This window comes from Chlorocebus sabaeus, chromosome 10, assembly GCF_047675955.1.
Source record: "Chlorocebus sabaeus isolate Y175 chromosome 10, mChlSab1.0.hap1, whole genome shotgun sequence".
In the NCBI taxonomy this organism is placed as follows: Eukaryota; Metazoa; Chordata; class Mammalia; order Primates; family Cercopithecidae; genus Chlorocebus; species Chlorocebus sabaeus.
Genome location: NC_132913.1, coordinates 129330513 through 129346135, shown reverse-complemented (window position 1 = coordinate 129346135; position 15623 = coordinate 129330513). Strand labels below are relative to the sequence as shown.

At 58.4% G+C, this 15623-nt stretch overlaps 1 protein-coding gene across 1 annotated transcript; it reads right to left on the bottom strand.

The window, feature by feature from the left end:
* Positions 1-2413: 2413 nt before the first annotated feature.
* Positions 2414-7461, bottom strand: GAL3ST2 (galactose-3-O-sulfotransferase 2). The gene is made up of 2 exons (XM_038000740.2): positions 7098-7461; positions 2414-5774 (listed from the first exon to the last, which is right to left on the bottom strand). Exons 1-2 carry the CDS (start codon positions 7377-7379, stop codon positions 4953-4955), a joined length of 1104 nt encoding a protein of 367 aa, XP_037856668.2. The 5' UTR covers positions 7380-7461; the 3' UTR covers positions 2414-4952.
* Positions 7462-15623: the final 8162 nt, after the last annotated feature.

Below are 15623 nucleotides of genomic sequence, written 5' to 3'. Positions count from 1 at the left end.
GCCCTGGCCAGGGTGAAGACTCCAACCACAGACCCTTCACCTGGTAGAGCGTCCCCGACCAGCCCATCTGCAGAACAACCCGGTGGGCTGGGGCCGGCCCCCTGCATTGGGCCCCTCACAACCCATCTGCCTCCATCCCATGCCCTGAATCTGCCCCCAGGAACCCTCAGTGTCACACCCACCCTGTGGGCCAGGAAACTGTCCCATTGGGAGACGCGTGTGGGACCTCTTGTTGGAGGGGCCCTCGGAATCCATGCAGCCCACCCCTTGTTTGAGAGCTGAGGAGCCACCCTGGAGTTGGCAAGCGGTGGGACTCGTCCGGCACCCCCAGACAGAGGGGCCGGCCAGCGGGACAGATCCCTCAGGAGCGGGTCCTGGCCCCGAGCGCCAGGGTAGAGGGGTGAGGGCGCTGGGGGTGAAAGGGCAGGGACTCACCGGCCACCTCGGGAAGGCTGCAGAGCTCATCATGGGTGGCTGCCTCGCCTGACCCAGAGCAGAGACAAGGGCCCACTGTGCGGGCAGCAGGCCAGGGAGCTGGCCACATCCCAGGGCTACGTCAGGACCCTGGACACTCCCACGGTGGCACAGCTCCACTGAAGCCCAGAGCGGGGCCAGGGGTGCAGATGGGCACCCACAAGCCACACAGATGCCTGGGGCCAGCACAGGCTCCCCTCTGCAGGTCGACACGCTCAACACCGGGGTACTGAGGACACAGGGATGTGCCCTCCAACAAGGGCTGTGGTGAGGCCACAGTGGACCTCTCAGGGGGATACAGGGGTCTGCTGCTCAAGAGATGCAGCCCTGGCAGGAGGGCTCTGTGAGTGCACACTCTCTTCCGGGCTTCCTGGGTGCGGGGCCTCCCCTGGCACAGCACAGCCCCTCACAGCACAGGACAGTGGCCCCTGGGGCCTTGCTGGGCTCCAGCTCCGTATCTGTGCTTCTGGTAGGCCAGCACCCCATCACCATGTCCTGTGCCTCTCAGGGCCCAGGGTGACCCTTCCCCAGCACAGCTGCCCCTGCAGGACTCCTGCCAGCCCCATTCATGCTGGCCTGACCCCGGCCTGCCATTTCGGAGGCAGCCTTGGTAACTGATGCTCAAATGACCACTGCCCAGGCCAGAATCTCAGAGAAGTCCACAGGTCCCCAGTGCGCTCTGATGGGGCAGCCTCTGTGGGGGCTCCCTGGGCCCTGAACACCCTCCCTTCTCACTGTCCCTCCCTCCCCTGCGAAGGGCGTCCTCAACTGCTTCTGAAACCTGGGGGGCTGTGGTGGGAAACAGGAGGTCATGTGGTTTCCAGGCTGAGATTATAAACCTGCTACGTCCCTCCAGGTCTTGGAGCCTGAGGGGATTTACTGGGGGCAGCTGGGAGGGGGCCGGGGAGGATGTGGGAGAGAAGGAAGTGGGAGGAGTGGGCCCCAGCTCCTTCCAACTCATCTGCTTGCCCCCCGTGGGCCACGTGACCCCGTGGGCCGCTCACCAGTGCCCTGTGCACTCACAACCCCCAGAGGGGCGTACTGAGTCCAGGCAACTTGGCCGTTGTACACATCCTCCTGCTCACAGCCAAGAATACTGGGGCAGGTGGGTGGGAAGGGACAACCTCCCCACCTCTCAGAAGCCCCACCCCAGCCCAACCAGAACTGGGTGGCCCATCTCCCTTCTCCTGTCCCCCAAGTCTGGGCCTGGTGGAGTCTGACCAGGGCCATCCCCTAAGCACCCAGGCTCATAGGGAAACGGGGCCTCCAAGCCCCCACATCACCTTGCAAAGCCCCCTCCTGGGCCACCCTGAGACAGAGGCTGGGTCTGGAGCAGGGCTGTCTGACCAGGGTGTACCCACAGAGCTGGGATGGGGGGCAGGCCTCACTCCCTCTCCTTGAGGCTTTTCAAGCCCACTTTTTTCAATCTAGAGATTTCACAGAACAACCCGTGTTTTCAGCTTCTCCTGAAAAACCAGATTTGCCCTCAGGTGCCACCTCCTTCCCCTGGGCATCTCTGCCTGGACAAGCCACTGTCTACCTGGGGTATATGCCAGCCACGGGTCCCACCAACCCCCAACTGTCACCCCGTGGCCCATGGCTGCTCAGAGGTCCCTGGGCACATCTGAGGCTCTGTCCCTGTGGGATGAAAGCCACCGGGAGGAAGCTTTCCTTAACTGCCTTCGTGAGCTCTGGCAGCCGAGGGGCCACGCTGACCCCAGCATCACACAGAAGGCTGGGACGTGCCCCCTCCCCAAAAGCAGTTTCGGCCACACTGTGTTCCCCCTTTCACGGCTGCACGATGTGGCGGCATTTTAACCGCCCCTTCTCAATGCACAACCTGGACAGGCTGTTCTCAACACTCTACTGCAAACCACACACCATTTTACGTCGCCAGAAAGACCCCAAATTTCCATTCAAAAAGATGGTACCAGTTTCAGTTCCCACCAACCTCGAAGGCAGAGACAAAAGGACAGTGTGCCCCTCCTGTAACTTCATTTCTTCGGTACCTGAAGCTGAGGGCAGAGTCCATGCCTGGGCACAGGGCTGCCACCACAGCGGCCACCGCCCCAACCCTCGCTCATCCTCCCAGAGACGACCTGAGCTCTGTTCGGGGACAGGGCTGCCACCGCAGCGGCCACTGCCCCAACCCTCGCTCATCCTCCCAGAGATGACCTGTGCTCTGCTCAGAAGCAGACCTCCTCCGACTGGGCTCACTCGGGCCCGGTGTGCCAAGGGGGCCTGGTTTTGGGGCTGGCGGGTTCTGCTTGATGCTCAGAGGGTAACTGGATGCTGAAAACCGTGAGTCTTTCTTCAACTCAGGGGAATGTTTCCACGGCAGGCCAGGCCTCACCGACGCAGGCCTCTGTGACAACTGTCCAGCACTGACTGAGGGTGAAGTGAAATATTAGAAGCTGAGAGCCAGCACCTCATACAAAGCTGGGAAGTAACAAAAGCCCACCAAGAGTTCTGCCCAGGGCTTTCCCGGGCCTTGAGGCATGACGAGATCACGAAGGAATTCTTAACAGGACCCGTTTAGTATTAAACAGGTTTTACTGGGGGGTCTGAAAAAACTCCCCAGGCCTCCACAAACAAGTTTACTGGGCTCTGAAGGAACTCCCCAAACCTCCATGATTTAGCAGAAGACAAGATAAGGGTAAACACCTGGACCCATTTAGATCAAGTAAATTTACTGAGGTTCCAGAGGAAGATCTTCAGGACTCAAACTTATAGATTAGAAGAATTTAATCACGTATGTCTTTAGATGAATCACACTTACACGTAGACATAGAGCCTAGAAGGTTAAGCTCTGGAAAAACTCTGTAATCTGGAGTTAAGTCTGGTAATCGTTTCCGGGGCATCTCCCTGTAACCAGTTACAGAAATAAAATCTCACTTCTTCCCCAGTTCATCTGCATCTCGCTATCGGGCCTCGGGAATGAGCAGCCCGACCCTGGGTGTGGTCCGGGAATGTTTTGTTCTCCGTGTGACCTGCTTTCTCATCTGTGGTCTTCTCTGTCTTCTGGGACTCCTGTTGTTGGCACGTGGGCTCCTCCAGGGCCACTCTCCCTTTACCTGGCGGAATCCCCTCCTGTGGCTTCCCTGGGCTGAGAGGGGAGGGAGGGAGGGCGGCCTGCAGAGGTCCCTGGGCTGAGCGGGGAGGGAGGATGGGCGGCCTGCAGAGGTCCCTGGGCTGAGGAGGGAGGGAGGGTGGCCTGCAGAGGTCCCTGGGCTGAGGAGGGAGGGTGACCTGCTGAGGTCCCTGGGCTGAGGAGGGAGGGTGACCTGCTGAGGTCCCTGGCTGACTCTGACTCAGTGGAGCTCGTGCCATTCTTCACAACCGACTCTCACTGAAAATTCACTCTTTCTGAAGCTCCCCCATTACACTGGGGTCTGAGGGAGCTGCCTATGCTGCTGGTTTGGGTTCTCTCTCTTCTTTGAAATACTGGTTCCCTGCCCCCCGAAAAAAAGCAAGGACACACCTAGACCTGCAGGCCTAGATCCACTGCTGGGGTCTCAACCTCCAGGCTGGCGTGCAGCAGAGTAGCTGCGTTTCCTGGGTGCCCCAGGCATCGGCTGGTCCCAGCATGTGCACCCCTTTACCCGCTGAGCCCCTGGCAGCCAGGGATCACGTCCTGCCAGGCAGGGAGGCTCTGTCCCTCCGTGTGAATGACGAAGAGGGGTGCCCACAGCTGCCCTCTGGCACCACACCCAACATGGTCTCCAAGGCAACCAAGGGTATGTGGACCCCCAACCACTCCAGTCTCCTTTGGCAAGTGAGACGTCCTCTCCTTCACGGGGCATTAGGGGCTGACCAGCAGGGGTTGTGGAGCCGAGCTAGAGCTCTGGTCTTGTGAGCAGCTGTGCCATCTCTCTGTAGAAAACGTCCTTCCATCAGAACCAAACCTCCTGCAGCCAAAGATGGGGAGCTGTTCGGGAGCGGCTGCGCTCTGGCCCCTGCCCCGTTTCCGGGCTGGTCTTTGTGGCACTGCACTGCCTGTGCCTGCAGCTGTCTCTGGGACCAGCACCTTGTCGCCAGCGCCGGGAAATTCAGGGGAGCCACTCTGAGTTCCTCCGAGGACCCACAGCCCCAGTGCCCAGGACCCTCGGGAGTCCCGGGGCTCACGGGCATGCGCGTCCTGCCGGGCACATGCTGACCTGCGATCCAGCTTCCCCTACTCCCCCGCCCTCCTGTTCAGTCCTATTCAGTGAACAGAGGCACAGCCTAGGACCTGGGGGCGGGGGAGGGGGGCTGCCGCCTGGGCTCAGGGCGCTCTCTGGGAGGGATCTGGGCGGATCGTCGGGGTGGGCGGCTCCTTACTGGGGTCTCCACCCTCTTCATTTTAGAGCCGTAGCCGGCGGGCCTGGGTTTCCCAACGCCCCAGAAGCCCTTCGAGGATCCCCGGCGTCCCCGGTGACGGCGGAGAGAGGGGCTGCTGTCCGCAGGAGGCCCCGACCCCGGCCCCGGCCCCGGCCCCTCTACTCCCCCAGGAACGGGATGTTCTTGCGGGGCTTCTCCGGGAACTGCAGGGCGTACAGGCGGGCCATGTACTGGAGCTCAGGCATCACCAGCCTCTGGCACACGCGCAGCGTCTGGTTGTCCAGGCCCGGCCGGAGGTTGTAGCCCAGGATGTCGGCCCTGCCGGACTGGTAGGGGCGCAGGCGCGGGTCTCTGATCTGCGAGCGGTTCTTGGGCGCGCCGCCGTCCTGCAGGCACAGGGTCGCGAGTTCGCGCCTCCGGGCGCGCAGCCGCTCCACCTCCCCGCGCAGCCGCCGCGGCCCCAGCTCGGCGCGCAGCTGCCCCCAGAGGCTGCGGTTGAAATGCTCGTACAGGCGCCAGTCCAGCGCGCACCAGCTCCGCGCGCGCTCCCGGGTCTCGGGCGCCAGGCGGGTCACGGAGCGCGCGCTGCGGGAGTTGATCCTGAAGGCCACCACGTCGTCCAGGGCCCAGCGCAGCCGGCGCCGCAGCAGCACCAGGGACTCGTCCAGGTGCTCGGCGATGAGCACCAGCTGGAAGCGCCGCTCCACCTCCGCGATGCGCGCGCGCACGTAGCCCTCCTCGCGCGGCGCGTTGGGGTCGAAGCCGAAGTCGAACCACATGTTGTTCTTGGCGTAGACGTTCTTGAGGAGGCGGCTGTCGTTGTAGAACGTCCGCGGCGAGGCCAGGAACGCGTCCAGGCTCGGGGCGCGCAGGAAGGCGGGGGCGTAGGTTTTGTAGTAGACGAAGGAGGACTCCAGCTGGAACACGGGGTTCCTCAGGATGGAGAAGTAGAAGGTGTTGTTGGGCATGACTTTCTGCACCTGTGTGGCGACAGAGAGGCGGGCTGCGGACCACGAGCCCGGGCCAGGGTGGCCCACCCGCAGGGAGGAGGCGCGTCCTGGCCACACTTGCTCGGGGAGCCCCCCCATCCACACATCTGCGGAGGGACCGGGGCCTGGCACCTTCTCGTGCGGTAGCTGCGGGAGCAGAGCCAGGGCCACACGCAGGCCCTGTAGCCCGGTCACTGGTTCCCTGGGGCCCAAAACAGAGGCCAAGGATGCCAGGATGGGGCCTCAGCAGGAGGAGGGAGGAGGAGCTCCCAATGGCACCTCGAGAAGACGCAGAGGCCTCTAGGGGTGGGATGCTGTGGGGCACAGACCCAACACGAAGGGCCCTTCTCGGGCCCCTGGCACAGGGGGCCTTCAGCACTCCACCAGCTGCCCACAGGCCAGGGTGACACCCACCTAACAGACAAAGAAACTGAGGCCCAGAGAAGGCCCATGACCCGGGTTCCCCACAGGGTGGGTCTGGACTTACCCTCACTTGTGCCCCCGCAGAGGTCCTGATACCCCACCCACAGAAAGTAAAGTCATGCAGAAAGTCATGCCCAACTACACCGCTGGTTTCTCCATCCTCAGAAACCCAGGGAGAGAACAGTGGGAGGCCTCCTCCCTGCTCCCACCCTCTTCCTTTCCTCTCCTCCTGACCCCTCCTCCTCCCTCTGCCCCGCGGCCCCCACCTCACAGCACACCCAAGCTGCCCCGCTGTCTGCCCACCACGTCTCCCCACCGGGCCTCCCTCTGGCATCACCTTGTCACCTAGCCTTTGCTGGCCGTTCTCCACAGAGTGCTGGGGGTGACCCTAAAACACCTGTGCCTGCCCACAGCCCTCCCGCCCACACTCCCTGCCCTGCTTCTTTTGTAAGGAAGGTCAGGGAAGCCCTGGGGGGAAGAGGGCTCTGTGCTGAGACCTGAGGGACCCAAAGGAGGGCCTGCAGCCACGGGAGCAAAGGTCACGGGGTGGGGTGAGCCGGGCCTGTGCAGTACCAGAGGAGGCCAGAGAAGCCAGAGAGCACTGGGGATGCCCTTGGGCAGGGGCTGTGGGACTCCTAGGTCTCATTCCAAGAGCAACTGTAGGCTACTGGCCACCTGGAGGGGCAGGGGTTGGCTCAGCAGGATGTTCGGCCCAGGCCCTCCCCACCCCCTCTCTGCTTGCCACGCCCCTAAGCCTTCCACCTCCTCTCCAGCCTCCAGGCTATACCACTCAGACCCTGCAGCCACAGCCACAGCCGCAGCCAACCCTCCTCCCCCGCAGGCCACCCTCCTCCCCAGCAGGCCGCCCTCCTCCCCAGCAGGCCACCGCACCTCAGGCAGGTTGAACCTCAGGTGGTTGCACATAATGTTGAAGTGGTGCTGCAGCTCCACGCCTTCCACGTAGCGTGCCAGGAAGAGCCTGGGATAGCCCAGGTGGACTTGCAAGCCGGCGGGCAGTGCCACGGACAGGTTGTGGGTCTCAGCAAAGCGGTAGAGGATGTTGAGCACCGTGCTGCTGGCCGTCTTGTGCGTCTTCAGGAACATGATGTTGGTCACCGGCGGCCCCTCAGCCTGACCCCCAAACAGGCTGGGAGGGAAGGCACAGGCCACCATCAGCAAGGGTGCAGATGCCCCGACCCCCGCTCAACAGTGAACCCCAGCCCGGCAACCGCAACGAGAGACCTCCCAACCTGAGCCCCCCAACTCTAGGCCAGGGGGCCCACTGGGTAAACACAGAACCATGGCCCCAAGCCTTGCCCCACTCCACAACCTCCCATCTGGTGGCCCGAACACAGACCCCCCCAACTGTCTTCCGTAACCATGCTCCCCAACTCTGTGCCCCTGAGTACTAAAAATAAAACCCTACATGAAACCCAACTTGGCCAAGGGGACCCCAGACACACCTTAAAACTGAGTTCCCAGCAGTGATGGGATGGGAGGTCAGACCCATCCCATCATCACACCCCCTCCCCTTTGCGGTTTAGACATAGCAACTGCCCAGTGTGAATGTTAAATAGAGACCATGAAGAAAATGTGGCACATATATACCATGGAATACTATGTAGCTATAAAAAAGAATGAGTTCATGTCCTTTGCAGGGACGTGGACGAAGCTGGAAACCATCATCCTCAGCAAACTAACAAAGGAACAGGAAACCAAACACCACATGTTCTCACTCATAAGTGGGACTTGAACAATGAGAACACGTGGGCACAGGGAGGGGAACAGCACATACCAGGGCCTGTCGGCGGAGGGGGCAAGGGGAGGGAAAGCATTAGGAGAAATACCTAATGCATGCGGGGCTTGAAACCCAGATGACGGCTTGACAGGTGCAGCAAACTGTCAGGCCTCTGAGCCCAAGCTAAGCCATCATATCCCGTGACCTGCACGTAAACATCCAGACGGCCTGAAGCAACTGAAGATCCACAGAAGTGAAAATAGCCTTAACCGATGACATTCCACCATTATGATTTGTTTCTGTCCCACCCTAACTGATCAATGTCCTTTGTAATCTCCCCCACCCTTTAGAAGGTTCTTTATAATCTCCCCACCCTTAAGAAGTTTCTTTGTAATTCTCCCCACCCTTCAGAATGTACTTGGTGAGCTTCACCCCCGCCCCCAAAACCTTGCTCTTAACTTCACTGCCTGTCCCAAAACCCATAAGAACCAATGATAATCCCACCACCCTTTGCTGACTCCTTTTTCGGACTCAGCCTGCCTGCACCCAGGTGAAATAAACAGCCATGTTGTTCACACAAAGCCTGTTTGGTGGTCTCCTCACACGGACGCGTAGACACAAACCACCATGGAACGTGTATATGTAACAAACCTGCACGTTCTGCACCTGCGTCCCAGAACGTAAAGTAAAATTTTTCTTTTAATTAAAAAATGAAAAGAGACCATAGCCCAGCAGAGCCGACTGTGGCCATAAGACACCAAATTATCAACAGGGCCTGAGGCCACGCCAGGCAGGGGCTAAGTCACGCACACTGCACTTAAAGCAGAAACCAGCTTCTCCCTGCGACAAGCTTTTCTTTTTCTCTGGCAGCCAAACACTGGCCTTGAGATGAACAACGTTAAAGCAGGTGCAGCTCACCCCCCGCCAGACGCTGCCTCGCTGACCCCTGCTCCACCAGCCAGAACCACAGCTGCAGTCGGACAAAAGCCTCATCTCAGTAACTGTCTCCTGAGCAGGGACCCCCAGCCCCGAACCGGTTCTGACGGTTTACAGAGGCTGCGCACCGAGTGCTTCCCGTCCCGGCTTCACCTTCTGATGTGCAGGGCCTAATTGTAACGCAGTTAGATGTGCAGTCTCCACCCAAGGTGAACGTGGGTCACATGTAACACACGTGTTTGTTCAGGACACATGCGTCAGGACCCCCTTTACGAATATCCGCAGCTCCTCCCGTCACCTGCTGAACGTGTACTTGGCCAAGCCGTTCAGAGTAAGCCCCTGTCCCACCCCCTCCCTCGAAGTGTCCGCTCACAGCCTGTCAATGGCTGTGCTCCTAGCCTGTGGGATGTCCACACTTTATAAGAAACAAAGTCTCCTCTCCAAATTTATAGATGTCATGATTCTTCAGTTGACACCCGCAACCCTGGAACCCCCACCAGATCCATCACTGTGCCCCAACCTACAGACCCTCAGCCCCAGCCTCAGGGCCCCACAGAGACAGTGTCCTCAGACCCACCTCTGTTTCCCTCAGGGGCTACACCCTCTGGCCCACACGTCACCCCAGCCTTGTCCCTGGCATCCAGGCGTGCACGTGCAGCTGGCTCTGTGACCTCATGCGACATCATGTGACCTCATGTGACCTCAGCCACACATGCGGTGCTTCTTGGCAGTCCCTTCACACCAGAAAAATGAAGGACCCCAAAGCCGAGACTGGTGGCCAGATGTAGGGCTGGAGTAGACGCTGGGCCCCTCCTGGAACCCCATCACGACACCTACCCAGTAGGCCTGGAGTAGCAGGCGCCCTCCCTGCCCCAGAGGAGGGCCAGCAGGAGTGACCAGGATGGTGGGGTCAGGGTCTCCAGGCCTAACCAGCCTGGGCGACGCGGGTGAGCAAAGACAGGGTCCTTGGGGCCTGTCTCCGGCAGCTCAGCTCGGCCCAGGGGGACTGGTGCTTCCTCTCTTCCAACCAGAGGGGCTGGGGAGTGGCAGAGCCTGGAAGACCCTCCCAGCAGCCTGGCTGAAGCCCTGTCTGGAGGCACAGCTGGGCAGCGAGGTGGGCACAGGTGGGCACCTCCATGCACAGGGGCTCCACAGAGGATGTACCATAGGCGGGCAGAGGAGAGGGTCTCCAGGCGGGCCCAGGGCTTCGAGGTCTGTCCTGAGCACAGTTCTGACCTTTTCCTTCCCAGATCCCAGCCCAGGCCCAGCCCAGGCCCACAGGCCACCTCTGTTGTGGGGAGCAAGAAGGAGGCCTCCAGCCCTGCCCGCCACATGTAGGGACCCTCTGCACACACTGGCTGGCTCTGCCCGCAAACCCAGACCCAGCCCCTGTTCCCCAGAGCCCTCCCTAGAGGCCCAGGCAGGTTTGTGGTTAACAGGAGACTCTCCGGGTGCCCCCAAGGAAAAGACCATCCGCCCCTCCTCTTCCAGAGGGATTCAGGCCCAGTGGGGAGGTGTGACCATGCTGGGGTCCCGGACTCTGCCCTCGGGGCTGTTAGGAGGCGCCTGCCTGGGGCAGGACTTACGGTGGGGGCAGGACTTACTTACGGTGGGGGCGGGACTTACGGTGGGGGCGGGACTTACGGTGGGGGCGGGACTTACGGTGTCACCAGCTCTAAGTCCGTGAGAAGGAATCTGGCCAGCACCAGCAGAGTCAGGGCCAGGAGGAGGAGGAGGATGACCCGGAAGTACCTGTGGAAATGGCAGCCCGTGAGTGCCCAGGCCGGGCTGCGCCAGCCCCACCCCACCTCCCATCCTGCGGCCAAGCCCAGGTCCTTGGGCCACACAGGTCTGGGCCTCCCCTCATCTCTGTAACATCTTGTCCTCAAAGCCACTGGGTGCCGGCTCAGGGGTTAGGGGGTCTCAACTCAGGACAGGCCTGAATCTGATCCCACCCCGACCAACCCTGAATGGCTCAGGGCTGGAAAGAGCCTAGTGGATGAGCCGTCCCCTTCCCTGGGGTTCGGGAGCTGACAGGGCTGCGCTCCTGGGACCAGAGGTGGGAGCAGGTCAGGGGACCTCTACCCAGGCAGGGCCCCCGGGGAGACTGTGATGGGACGGAGACCCTGAGCTCCGCACCCCAGGGGATCTGGAGAGGCTGAGAGTTTGGTGCAATGGACTGTGTGCCCCCAAAATCCACGGGCCAAACCCCTAACACACAGCGTGGCGGTGCCTGGAGGTGGGGCCTCTGGGACGTCAGGGTTGGATGAGGTTGTGAGGGTGGGTGGAGACCCTGTAATGGGATTCGTGTCCTTCTGAGACAAGGAAGAGACCAGAGTGCAGCTTCCACTCCCCACCCTCACTCCCCACATGGGGGCACAGAGAGAAAGTGGCACCTGCAGGCCAGGAGGAGGGCCCTCCCTAGGAACCCGCCACGCCGGCTTGAGGTCACGTGCCTTCCGGCCTCCAGAACCGTGAGAAGCACATGTCTGCTGCTGGGGCCATCCTGTCTGTGGTGTCTGCTGTGGCAGCCCGGGCTGACTGGGCCTGAAGGAAGCATGATGTCTCCAACAGGGAGGCGGGGCCCACACAAGGAGGCCTGAGGAGGCCTGGCCTGGGTCCCAGGAACCTGGCAGGTGCAGCCAAATCAGGGAAGAGCAGATCTGGATAAGTCCTGACCGCAGAGTCGGGCAGGGAGCCAGGGTCCCCCATCCACTGGGCAAAGCCCCCCATCAGGTGATAGCAGCAAAGAGACCCCTCAATGATGGGGTGGGGCTACCACGTGGGCCATAGTGTCTCGGTGCAGGTCAGGCACAGGCTACAAGGGAAGCAGACACCGCACCTGCACTCGACGAGCTCAGCATCTGGAGAGGACACAAGGGGTGAGCTTCCTGCTTGGACTGGGGCCTTTGCATGGGGCTTTACAGGGTACATAGGAGCACAACAAGCCAGTCGGGAAGGAAGAATTGTAACCAAGGCAAAGTGGGGCAAGAAGCCCAGCAGCTGGAGGAGAGGGCAGGCGGCAGGCAGGCCAGGGGGCTGGGGGTGCTAGAACAGCAGGGAGGCAGGACCCGGGCCCAGTGCGACGTCACTCTTCACCCTCCCGGGGTGTGGAATTGGGTTAGGATCTGCCGCTGCTCAGTGGTCACACGACCATTCATGCTCTGCCTGGGAGAAGAGGGGAGGGCTGGGCTGGCTCTGCCCCGCCCCACTGGCCCCTGCCCAAGAAGAGTTCCTGACAGACAGGTCCTCACTCCCACACGCTGGCCCAGCACTCCTCTCCTTTTGGGGAAAGGAGATTATTTTTGCATAAAACAATCTTGAATTTTAGCATAATCCCCAAGAAGAGAATTTTTAACTAAGAAGTCACTTCTAAAGTTCAAACGGACAAAAAACATATAGTGATGGCCAGAAAAATTCTAAACAGTCATAACGAACATCAGCTCTCCCAGGTCTACTCCATAGATCACAATCAGTTCCATATGGGTCAAATATTTAATGTAAAAAAATAAAACCACCGAAGTCAGAGGATAAAAGAGAATGAGGCTGCCGTCTAAGCAAGACACAAAACCAAAAGGTTATGAAGAAAAGAAAGACAAATCGGGCAAACATGTAATGTTTCAGGCCAGGCGCCGTGGCTTACGCCTGTAATCCTAACATTGTGGGAGGCAGAAGTGGGAGAATTGCTTGAGCCTAGGAGCTTGAGGCCAGCCTGGGCGATATAGTGAGACCCCATCTCTACTTCTTGAAACATTGCTGTTGGAATGTTTCAAGGATGGCTGCGCCAGGGTGGCCAGGTGCATTCTGACAGCAAACAGGGGCAGCCCTCAGGACCTCAAGCCCCCCGCAGTCCCCTCACCCTGCATGGGACCTCAAGGCACCTCTGGGGCTGTGGCCACAGCAGTGAGCTGGCAGGCAAGGCTCTGGTCAAAGTGCCTGCCCTACCCAGCCACTAGCTGACCCACATGGGGCCAGCTCAGGGCCTCCAACAGCCCAGCCCCTCACGGGAACCACCAAGTAGTCCACACTGGACCCTCCAGCTCCAAGACTGCGGCTTTCAACAGAACCTCTTCGTATGACATCTTGTCTCCTTTCTTCCACACCAAGGGTGTGGGTCTCGAAGACACTGGGGATGGTAGAACCAGGAACTCCCATAATATCTCACACTTCCTCCTCACAGCACACACGGCACCTCAGACACCAATGCCGGTGCCACCACCATGGCTGTACCACAGCCATGCTTCTAGGAGACGGAACAGGAGCTTCCGGCCCTCCCATCACCTCCACTCCACAATTGTTCAATGCACCCTCCAGTCCTTAGTCAAAATGGAACCACCTTGAAGAGGCTCCCAGTGGCCAAGGCCCAGTAAACACTAGAATCCCCAGGCACAGGGAGGAGAGCGTGAGGGGCCGCAGAGCAGAGAGGGCCATGCACCCCAGGCAGGATCAGGGTCCCGCTGGAGACACCCGCAGCTTCGTGAGAAAGGACATGTTTTCCCACACCCAGATGAGGCCCCACACTGACTGCGGAGCTCCTGCTCTGCCGTTGGGTCCCTTCTGCGGACTCCCCAAGACCCTCCCCGGGAGAGTGGCTGCACGGGGTGGGAAGGGCAGTTTTACGGTTCCGAACAGTTAGAGATTAACCCACTGATAAGGCCCGGGGTGGGAAGGGCAGTTTTACGGCTCCTCACAAGGCCCACGCAGGACACCAGCAGGATCTCTCAGCCGCCACCCTTGGCCATCACTTCGTTCTGTTATAGTCAACTCCTTCCTCAAACACCCTGCACCTTTATGGCCCCTCACTCTGCACCTTTATGGCCCCTCTGCACTTTTATGGGAGACACTGGCTATCTGTTTGAGAGCTGCTTTCACACTTACAACACCCACCTTGGCCTTGGGGCAACGTGAATTGGTCTCTGTTCCTTGCAACTGCCCAGTTAAAACAATGACGTCTCCAGAGAAATGCCACAGCTTTCTCAAGGCAGGCTCTTCCCTTGCCAAAGGACCTGCTAGTCCCACACCTGCAGGGATCGGGTAGGGTGGTCAATGTTGGAGCAACCGGGAAGGGGGGCCAGGAGGTGAATCCAGCCACAGGTGCACTTGACTGGCCCAGAGGACTGTGGGGCAGTAAATGGGTGATGTGTTCCACCAAGCAGAGAGATGGTGTTTCTGTCCTTACACCAGGAGTTACACGTTACACATTCTTTAAGGAGAGCCCGTGGCTGCGCTACTGTGAATTTACTAAAAACCACTGAATTGTGCACTGTAACTGGGTAAATTCTTTAGTATGTGAATTGCATCCTAATAAGCCTGTTAAAAAAGTAAAAAATCAATTCAAAATGTTAAAGAGTTCAGCTGCTAAAAAACTTGAAAGCTAATGATTGTGGGGGGAAAATGAAATATTGCCAAAAATTGTAAACCATTTGACATTGCTTTCAAGTGCCTTTAGGTTTTTTTTTTTTTTTTTTTTTTTTTTTTTTTTTTTTTTTTTTTTGAGGCGGAGTCTTGCTCTGTCGCCCAGGCTGGAGTGCAGTGGCACTATCTCGGCTCACTGCAAGCTCCGCCTCCTGGGTTCACGCCATTCTCCTGCCTCAGCCTCCCGAGTAGCAGGGACTACAGGCGCCTGCCACCACGCCCGGCTAATTTTTTTGTATTTTTAGTAGAGATGGGTTTTCACCGTGTTAGCCAGGATGGTCTCGATCTCCTGACCAAGATCAAGCCTGTAATCCCTGGGATTACAGGCTCGAGCCTGTAATCCCAGCACTTTGGGAGGCTGAGACAGGCGGATCATGAGGTCAAGAGATCAAGACCATCCTGGCTAACACAGTGAAACCCCGTCTCTACTAAAAAATACAAAAAACTAGCCGGGCGCAGTGGCGGCGCCTGTAGTCCCAGCTACTCGGGAGGCTGAGGCAGGGGAATGGTGGGAACCCGGGAGGTGGAGCTTGCAGTGAGCTGAGATCCGGCCACTGCACTCCAGCCTGGGTGACAGAGCCAGACTCCATCTCAAAAAACAAACAAACAAAAAAAACCACACGCCTTAAGACATCCTATCTCCAGCTCAGGGAACTTCTGTTTTTTGGAAACCTTGATGACTGTGAGGAAGACTCACACAAATTCTTATGGCGATGGTTTTTCACACTCCAGGATTAAACGCACACACACACACAATACAAACACACACAATACACACACATACACACAAAATACACAATACACATACACAATACACACACATACATATACACACACATGCATACACAATACGTACATACACACATACACAATATACACACATACACACACACGCATACACAATACGTACATACATACACAATACACACACATACACACAATGCACACACATACACACAATACACAATACACACATACATAGATATGCATACACACATACACAATACATACACACAATACACATACACACACATACATACACGCATACACAATACATATGCACACATACACAATACACACACATACACACACATACACACAAACAATACACAATACACACATACATACATATACACACGTACTCACATACACAATATGTACATACACACACACAATATACAATACACGAACACACACACAATACACACACAATACACACATACACACAATACACAATACACATAGTACACACATACATACATATACACACATACACATATGCATACACAATATGTACATACACACACACTACATACATACAATACACA